The 10,210-nt window shown below is 37.9% G+C and overlaps 1 protein-coding gene across 1 annotated transcript in view; it reads left to right on the top strand.

Annotated features, from left to right (window-relative positions):
* The first annotated feature begins 5,981 nt into the window (after positions 1-5,981).
* LOC111155463 (regulator of G protein signaling 20) overlaps positions 5,982-10,210 on the top strand; it is a 75,559-nt gene continuing 71,330 nt past the window's right edge. The window contains 1 exon segment of the mRNA XM_022515625.1: positions 5,982-6,134. Within this exon segment, the coding sequence (XP_022371333.1) occupies positions 5,982-6,134 (153 nt within the window).

Below are 10,210 nucleotides of genomic sequence, written 5' to 3'. Positions count from 1 at the left end.
CAGGAGGTAATTAGGGTTAGATGAGGTCATAGGGATGCCTTCATCATGGGATCTGTGTCTCCATAAGAAGAGACATCAGACACAAGGAAAGCCATCTGAGGACACAACAAGAAGGTAGCCGTCTACAAGCCAGAGAAAGGGCTCTCGCCAGAACCCGACCATGGCAGCATCCTGTTCTCAGACATCTAGCCTCCAAAAGGATGAGAAATACATTTCTGATGATTAAGCCACACAGTCTATGGTATTTTGTTATGGGAGCCCAAGGTGATACTACACAATACCAATGAAGCTGCTCAATCCCACCACCAAAACAAAATATGATTGAACATCACTGGCAACAGAGACTAAAATTCCTGTGAACAGACAAAACACAAGAACAAGCATGTTTCATTCCTCTCTCTCTCTCATCCCATCGGAGACACATCTGCAAAATTTGCCAGGCACTCCAATGTTGGGGGTAGGGGTCTGTTCTTCAGAGTTGCTCAGAGTCAAGTTGAGGAGCACAGACGCAGACAGATGGTTTCAGTAAGTGGAATGACAGAGATACATCTCAAACTGCTCCATGCACCTGGAAGTGGAGGGTGATGCTGCAGCTCACAGAGAGGAGAGAGAGGTCCGGCGCTCCATCTTATAACTGACGCTTGTGCCCATCTTAGGCAAGACAGGCAAAGCACATTCCAGGCAAAAGAGAGAAAGAAGGATTCATAGATTCTGAAGGAGTCCCTTTCCTTCTTTCCACTCTTGATCCACCTGAAAATGTTGTCATTTTTCAGATGAAGCTGTTCACTTCTTGGCAAGATGCAGAACATGTCCCTCTGCATCACTGAGCCAAGCTGGTGACCAGGTCTGCTGTGCGTGGTATCTTCTCTGCACCACTCCAGCCCCAGACCTGTCATTATGCCTCAGGTTTCAGCAGATTCCATGAGTGCTCCGCTCTTCAGAGAGGCACAAAGGCATGAAAAAAAAAATCAGGAACAATGCACTGAGCTGAGAGAAGATGGTACTCAGGTCACCTTGGATGGCCTTCTCCAAGCATCACCAGGGGGGTCTATCTGGCATTAGGGGGAAGAAGCAGGCTCCCCCTCATGATACGTCCCTCACATTATCTCATTAATACATCTGTTGGTGGCCTCAAATTGCCTGATTATCAGTTATAGCATATGCAAGATATTCTTTGAGCTCCTTTGTAATTTCTTGATAATTGAGCTCCAGATTTGCTATTTAGAAATGACACAAGGGAAATAAGATAAAACTACATTGACAGGAGAAAAATAATGGTAATAATTAATGTGTTCTTTAAATTAAGTCAATATCCCATATGTTTAACTTTTTTTTTCCACTATAATAGGATCATGTTATATGTTTGGAGAAAATATACTACTTAGAATTCATCAGAAATAGAAAAAATATGAAATTTCAAAGGAATATCTTCAGTCTAAAACAAAGTAAATGTTATGAACATCATCATTTCCAATCTTTTCTTTCCAAATGTGGGTTAAACTTATATTTGCCCATAGAGATAGAGGAGTTCCAGTCAAAGCAAATCCTATTCTAAAAGATTATTTAACATGAAACGCTTACTGCCCCTCGTGAACATTATGCTACCAGTCTGCCTTCATTTGGGGGAAGACTTCGAGAAGTTTTTGCAGCTCACTAAATAAACTATTAGTTTAATGAAAGAATCAGTTTTTCCATTGTCTTTCACACAATAGCCATTTGCGGGAAGCTGACCTACTCTGGCCTAACAGTAACTCTGACTATTGATACCATGACACCTTTACAAAGTCCTCTAACTAACTATCCCAATAGCCTCTGTGTTAGTATTACCAAAGCAGACCTAATGTCAGTCACACAGGATTTCACGTATTTGTGATACCAGTGCCTAAATTCTTATGATAACTGAGCTTCAGGATTTTCCAGGTAGGTCAATTTTATTTTATTGCTCTATTGGCCCCATAATGACAATCTCCCATAATTGGAAAATTTAAAAATAGCTTCAAAAGTGGCTCAAGTTGTGGAACACTTGTTATGTAACAATAAATAACTCACCTGTTATGCGATAATAAATAACTATCAAGTCACAGGAGCCAAATAATAATAATAGCGCACGTGTAGCAAGAGTTTATTCTGTGTTGAGCACTCCAATGAGCCCTTCATCTGTCCTGCAGGTGAAAGAAAACAGACCAAGCTAACTTAAGCGAAGGGTAATAATATTCTCAAAATAAGATTTTTTTTATTTTTAAGGAAGTTATTGGATCATGTAAATGAAGGGTCTAGGATTAGATCTTCAGGGACAGTGAACTGCTCAAATGATGTTAGGAATCTGTCTTTCTCTCTGCCTGCCTCTCTATTCTGGTTCTCAGTGAGCTGATTTCATCCTTAAGCAGGTTCTGTGCAAATATTGGCAAAGTAGTGGCAACAGACTTATTTCTACTAGTTAGTCACCCCAGGGGAAAACAAGCAGTACTGCTTTTCTGATAGTTTTAGCAAAAGTTCTAGGGCTGAGCCTAATTGAACAATTCACACGCTTGACCTTGAGCAGTTATTGTGTGTGGGTAGGATGGAATTCACTAACTTGCCAGGTTGTGGCAGACCTGCAGCTGGATGCACAGTGAACCCTATGCAAATCACAGGGATTGAAGATGGGATAGATGTATTTTCCCAAAGAAAACTAGAGTTGTGCTCTTAGAACTAAATAGTGGACAAGAAAAAAAAAAGAAGTCCACTCCATGCCACCTCTTCTCAGCCCCCTGTTCACACATACACACACACATACACGCACAAGCACAATCCCCTTTTTTCCATATATATACTTGTAGAAACGTTCCCACTGAACATATTCTAAATGACATTTAAAATGTATTCACTCGGGGCACCTGGCTGGTTCAATTGTTAAACGTCTGACTTCGGCTCAGGTCAGAATCCCAGGGTCCTAGGATGGAGCCCAGCACTGGGCTTCTTTCTCAGTGGAGAGCCTTCTCCTCTGCCTGCTGCTCCCCCTGTTTGTGCGCTCGCTCTCACTCTCTCTCCCTTTGTCTAGTGCTCTCTCTGTCTCTCAAATAAACAAAATCTTTTTTAAAAATGTAATCACTGATTCTAAAGGAAAACAAACCAGAATCTTTTCTAGTCACTGTATCCAGCTGAGAGTCAAAAGTCAGTTGGTGATTTGCACTCCTTTCAGTCTGGTCCATGCGTGGGTCCTCAAAGCTATAAACCCATGGTTAAGTGATACTTCTACCACAAACACTTCCAACACACAGTGATGAGGGAAAAATGAGGTAACTGTTTGGATCCATGACATAGACCAAAGACTGCCTATCCTACCAGTAGAGCAAGTGTGGGCCACAATGTGAGCTATGACAAGTTGGGCAATCTTGGAGAGCTCCCTTGTCTTGATCTTCCATGACTGTCTGAGATGGGCCCCTGTAAGGAATTCCCTCCCTGGACCTGCATATCATCAGCCTCATTTGCACGAAGGAAGAGTGTTGGTTGGGCTCCTCCAGGCTTAGGATTTGTCTGTTCATCTCCATTAACACTTACTTAATCGGCTGTCAATCCACCAGCTTTCTGCCACTCTCATGAGTAGCAACGAAGTCAAGGTCATCTAGATTAATAGTCCGTTAACCTCCCTCCTTCGGTCCCACTCTGAACTGTTTTTGCTTCCTAGCCACAAGTCCCTCAGTCCTGCCTGTTACACTGACCCTTTAGGAGATGTCCTTTTACTTGAGATAATGCAAAATAAATACATATTTGCCAATAAGTACTTTACTCAACTTTGACAGATAGTAAAATTCTTTTTTCAAGTTGATTCCTCTCACTGTAATCTCCAGAAACTTGGTTTACACAGAATGCCAGGGAAGGCTGATCAATGCTACTGTGCCACTATATACACACACCCCTCAAATACGAAAAAATAATTTTTACTAGGATCTCTCAAGAACTGAGTTTGCATTGCTTTATTAGCAGATCTAGATAAAGTTATCAAATTAAATTTAGGAAGATGAAGAATTTTCATAGAAATGATTGTTAACTAGAAAGAAGTTTCCAAACACAAGAATTTTTGCAAACATGAAGAAAGTGCTAGAGAGAACTTAGCAATTTTTGAATGAAAGATTTCCTCCATGGTTTGATACCACAATAGATGGTGCAAAAATGAAAGCTGGAGCAAGAGAAAAATGCTGGTGGACCTAAGTGACATCATTAAAGAAAAAGAGAAACACGAATCATTTAGTTTGCAGAGTGGCTTTATTGATCATTTGTATATCTTCTTTGGAGAAATGTCTGTTTAAACACATCACTAATTTTCAGTTAAGTTTTGTTTTATTTTGTTAGTTGTAAGAACTCTTTACATATTCTGGATATAATTATTTTACTATGTATATGTGATTTACAATATTTTCTTCTGTTTTTGGGTTATCTTTTCACTTTCTTGATCAGGTTTTTTGAAAATCAAAGTTTTTCATTTTGCTGAAGTCCAGTTTACCTGTGTTTTTCTTTTGTCCCTCATCCTTTCGGTGTTATATGTAAGAAAGCCTTGCCTAAATCAGGGTCACAAAGATTTACCCCTACATTTTCTTCTAACAGTTTTGTAGTTTCATCTCTCACATATTAGGCTAAATTCATTTTGAGTTAGTTTTTTATGTGGTGTGAGGTAGAAATGCAACTTAATTTTTCCACCTCTAGTTATCCCGTTTTCCAGCACCATTTGTTGAAAAGACAATTCTTTCCTCTGTTGAATTATGTTGGCAACTTCTCAAAAATCAATTGATCATAAATGTATGGATTTATTCACAGACTCTCGGTTCTACTCTGTTATCTATATGTCTACCCTTATGCCAGTACCACAATATTAATTACTGTGAATTTATAATAAGTTTTAATAAGTTGTATTAAGTTATAATAAATTTTAAAAGTTTTTAAAAGTTTTTAAATTGAGAAATATGAATCTCCCAACTTTGTTCTTCTTTTTATGAGATTATTTTGGATATTCTGGGTTCCTTCCAATCTCATAGGTGAATTTTAAAATCAACCTATCAATTTCTGCAAAAAAAAAAAAAAGAAGCTGAAAGAAAATAAAAAAGGAAGCTGAGATGTTGATAGGGATTGTGTCTGTTTTGTATACCAATCCTGGAGGCTTGGGGGTCATTTTACAAAAGGAAATGTTTCCAGTTCATAACCCTCAGTAATACACACCTACATCTTTACCTCTGTGACCCAGCAAGGCCTACTCGAGAATTAGGTATCCCTTGAGAGAAAGGTATTATGTTCTACTCTTTTGCATTCTGTTTAATAATCTTTATTTATAAGGCACTTTACAAATGTGAAGTACCATGTTAGAAGACAACTCTTGGCTTAATCACTGGATGATTAATTACTTCATTAGAAAAATCAATTTAATCCTACATGATATCAATTAAGGTGTAATAATCCTGGTCTTAAGTTTGGGTATGAGTTTAGTACACATTTCTAGCCACAAAGCTGACCGCTGCTGACCTTTCAATGACCTACATTTTTTAAATGACCTTTCAAAAAACCTACATAGATTAAGTGGACCACCTGCCTCTGTATTGCATAGCCCAGGTACTAGTCCCTGTCACAACATGACTAATTCAGAATTTTACAAAACGATCTATCCCTTTGTCATTATATCCTAAACAATATATCTCTTATATCATTTCTTTCAATTTTGATTTAGGATTAAGTTTGAATTAAGAGCTCATTGCTGCCTGTAGGGGGCAGTCATAACATAACATAGACATTCAAAAATAGGAGGCTCTACCTGGAATAGAACACTAGCAGATAAACTGCTGATCCACAAAACAGATAATCCTTTTGCTTCAGATAGTGTAACTTTCCAGGGAGGTCCCCAACTGACTGACAGATGGCCCAGCATCAGCCGAACGAAGAGAAATAGAGTGGACCCTGGGCTAGTGTTGTTAAAATCAGGCTGCAGGATTCATTTGGAACTTTATTGTAAAAATATGCCCAGTCCTTCCCAAGACAACCAAGAGTGCCTCCAGAAACATTTCTCCAGGCCATCTGCGTGGAAGCAATTCCTGCCCCTGCCTAGGGCTGAGGGATATAAAGCAAACATTCACCAAACCGTGGAAAATGAAGGCAGCACCAAGGTCAAGGTAAGACGATTTCCACAATCCAAGACCCTTACTTGACAAAGAAAAGGTTTATCCAAAAAGAATATAAAACCATAAGCAAGCTTTCATAGTATTGTTACTCTGTCTTACTGAGGATTTATCAAAATGTTTTCAAGCCAACCCCAAGAGAAAAACTAGAACCTTGATAATAATTATCAGATATGTCCAGTTTTCTCCAAACTAAACAGCTTCCCTTGTCCAGACAAATGCTTATTTATTGTTTGTTTGCTTGCTTCAGGAGGTAATGTTTTAAAAAGCAGGAGACATAGTCATGGATTTTTCTGACTATTGATGTTCTGCAGCTATTGTGGCTCAGATGTTTTTCTCTGAAATAAAAATTATATCCCTTAGAGTAATGAAAGACAAATTATAGACTGCTTTCTACAAAAATTGCTCAAGGAAAAAAACTGATAAAATAATACAAGAACATAAGAACATTAAGAAGCTAAGGGATGCTTTTCCTAAATTCATAGTTTCCTGTGGTGAATTTTCTAAGCATGAATTTCTACCAATAGATAATTATTTCCCTGAAGAGTGACAATGTCCCTGCTCAGTGTAGTATCTTTGCAGTTTAAGTCTGTAAATCCTCTTAACTATGAATAGAATCATCTCTAAAATGTTATTCAGAGTGGAAGGGGATGGGTATGTGTTAATGCCTACCAATAATCAGAGCTCAGAATTACACACTGCAATCATACTACAGCAAACTTATTTAAATACTTTAAGACCAAAAAAAAAGTTGATCTGTCCTTGTGCCATGGCTCATATCCTGATAATAATCATAATTTATTGTCAGACATCTTATTTTAACTAATTGGCACAGGAAGAAGAAAAATGTAGAAAGGTACTGACCTTCAGTTTTGAGCTTTCAGACAGATGTGAACAAATAATATGCGATAATCCACAGCTCCTATTATCACCTGAGCACTAGGTCTTTAGGAAACTAAAATGAAATAGATACACTGGCTGGAAGTCCTTAATTAACAGGCATCTACACCTAGATGTATGGAACCCATGCAAAAGGGATTTCTGAAAGGTGGAATTTAGAGCTACTCTGAGGAAACAGACAGCAACAATAACTTAGGTATGTTTTATGTGTGTGTATATATATATATATATGTATATATATATATATATAAAATGTGTACACACATATAATTTCAAAGTTCTAACTGTATTGAGGGGTATGCTTTAGACAGAATCATGGGCAAATACACTGGGAAAGTTTTTATGAATCAGCGGTATATCTTCCCACACCATCCTGGAATCAAATGCACTACCAGCACCGGGCAATCCAACCTGTGATCCTGACCTCACTCACCTAAGTAAACAGGTTCCAGCCTGTACAACAGCAGGTTCGAGCAGTCAGGAGTGATCCATTTGGGTTGCTACTGGCCTCGCCACTCAATTTTGCCTCCTCAAAAAAGTCTTTTTATGTCACATCTGATATAGACACACATATAGGTGAACATGTTCCTCTTCTAACATATATAAGGATGGTAGAACTCAATTCATTTTTATTCTACAAAGAGCACAGCATCCTTACTATTTGCAAAACCTGGGCTAGGTTTCAAGAAAGAGAAAGATATGCTCCTTCTTCTTTGCAGACTTACAATATATTGGGAAAGACAAACATATCAACATATTATCAAATTATCATATTGTTGGCATGATTCGTCAATAGTAGATTATATCTATGTGATTACATTGTTTTGATCAGGAAAGCAATAAGAAATAGAGATGATATATGACTGATATGGAGTAAAACAACTGAAAATGGCCTAATGAAAGAGTGAGAGAGATGAAATTAAAGAGAGAAATGAAATAATGTTAGAAATATAGAAAAGCAGACAGGGAGAGCATGAGCTAGAATGTGTCTAGATGTCCAGAAGTCAGTGATAAAAACCTTCAAAAATCCTCCACCTAAACCTCACACATTATATAGATACTAGCTCAAAATGCATCATGGACTTATAAAATGTACAACTGTAAGTAAAATTATAAAACTTTTAGGAAAAAAAATTTTAAATCTTTGTGAGCTAAAGCTAAGCAGAGTTCTTAGACACCAAAAGTATAGTCTATATAGAAAAAATTGAACCTTAAAATATCAAAAATAAACTTTTGCTTTGCCAAAAACCCTGTTAAGAGGATTAAAAAGACAAACTACAGACTTTGAGAAAATAGTTGCAAACCCTTATCTGACAAAGGCCTTATATTTAGAATATATCAAGAATCACAAAACTCAAGAATAAAATAACAAAAAATCCAACTAGAATATGGGCAAAGAAAATGAACAAGCGTTCCATCAAAGAGCATATACAGATGGTAAATAAATACATGAAAAGATAGTCAGCATCAAAGCCATTAGGAAAACACAAACTAAAAACCCAGTAAAGTATCACTACACACCTATCAGAATAGCTAAAATGAAAACCAGTGAGTGGTGCTTTGGTGGCTCAGTTGGTTAAGCATCTGACTCTTGATCCCAGCTCAGGTCTTGATCTCAAGGTCTCATGACCTTCCAACACTGCATTGGGCTCCACTTAAAAAAAAAAAAATTTGACAAAAACCTAGTGCTGGCAAGGATATAGAGAAACTGGATCACCCATACATTCCTAGTAAGAACGCACAATGGTACAACCTGTCAGGGAAACAATTTGGCAGTGTCTTACAAAACCAAACATGCAAGGATCCTAGGGCCCAGCCACTTCACAATTGGGCATTTAGCGCAGAGAAATGAGAACCCACGTTCACACAAAATCTGTACACCAACATTCACAGCATCTTCCTTCACAACAATCAAAAACAGAAACAACCCAGAAGTCCTTCAAGGGACGAATGAAGGACTGTGGTACATCCATACTATGAAATACTATGAAACAAAAAAAAAAGAATCAACTGTTGATATACGGAAGAAATGAAATATTGATACATGTCCCTTGGATAAATCTCAAGGAAATGATACAGAGTGAAAGTCAAACACTGTGTGATTCCATTTATATAACATTCTTGAGATAAAATTATAGAAATTGAAAACAGATTTGTGTTGCCAAAGATTAGGATACAGAGAAGGTGGTGGATGTTACTACACAGGGGTAGAATGGGGGAATTTTGTGGTGGTGGAATAGTTCTTTATCTTGATTTCAGTGATGGCTACACAAACGTAGAGATGTGAGAAAATTCCTTAGAATCACACACACACACGCACACGCACACACACACACACACACGAGTGCTTGTAAAACTTGGGAAATCTAAACAAGCTCTATGAATTGTACCAATGTCAGTGTCCTGGGTCTGACACTCTACAAAAGCCATGCAGCTTCCATTAGGAAAACTGAGCACTAGGTGCCTGGGAACACTTTGCACATTCTCTTTTGGAACTTATTATGAATCTCTAATTATCTCAAAATAAACAGTTAAAAGAAAACAAAGGCAGTTAGACTGATGACACCAGCACAGTATTGCCTACATTTATTGTTGTGGTTATTCGATTGTTCTTTCATTTGGGTCCTTAACCAATTTCACTGGGTCAGTAGCCCGGTGTCATTAGACCTGTTTTAGAGATGAGAAAACAGGTTTGGAAATAGTGTTGGTTACACGTGTAAAATCGTCTGCGTGGTGATTTGAACCTAGGGTTTTGTCTTGTTTTGTTTTGTTTTTTGGTACTGATTTTATTACTAATTCAATAGCTTCTGATAGTGATTTAGAAAGTAGGCTATAATTTCATAGGCTTGAAGCCAACGTTCTTAATAGTGTTTTCCCTGTGCATTCAGCCCGAAGTGCCCCAACATGGGCCACTAATTTACTACTAAATGAATTAACACCCCCACCCACATAATCACACACCCATCTCCAGCAGAATTTCTTTTCTCCATCAGGATTTTTGCTTCCTTTCATTTAGGACAAGGAGTGCAAATGGGAGGCAGGGTATCCCCTGGGCCAATCACTCTTCCTAAGTGACAGACATGAGAGAGAAAACATTAAAGCCACACTGACAAGAGGTCAAATCCCTCTATCGATAGAGACTTATATGTATGTGTCAGTGCATTCTTCTT

The sequence above is a fragment of the Enhydra lutris genome, unplaced genomic scaffold, assembly GCF_002288905.1.
Source record: "Enhydra lutris kenyoni isolate GAN:26980312 unplaced genomic scaffold, ASM228890v2 scaffoldscaffold41, whole genome shotgun sequence".
In the NCBI taxonomy this organism is placed as follows: Eukaryota; Metazoa; Chordata; class Mammalia; order Carnivora; family Mustelidae; genus Enhydra; species Enhydra lutris.
This window is presented reverse-complemented; position numbering and strand designations above follow the sequence as displayed.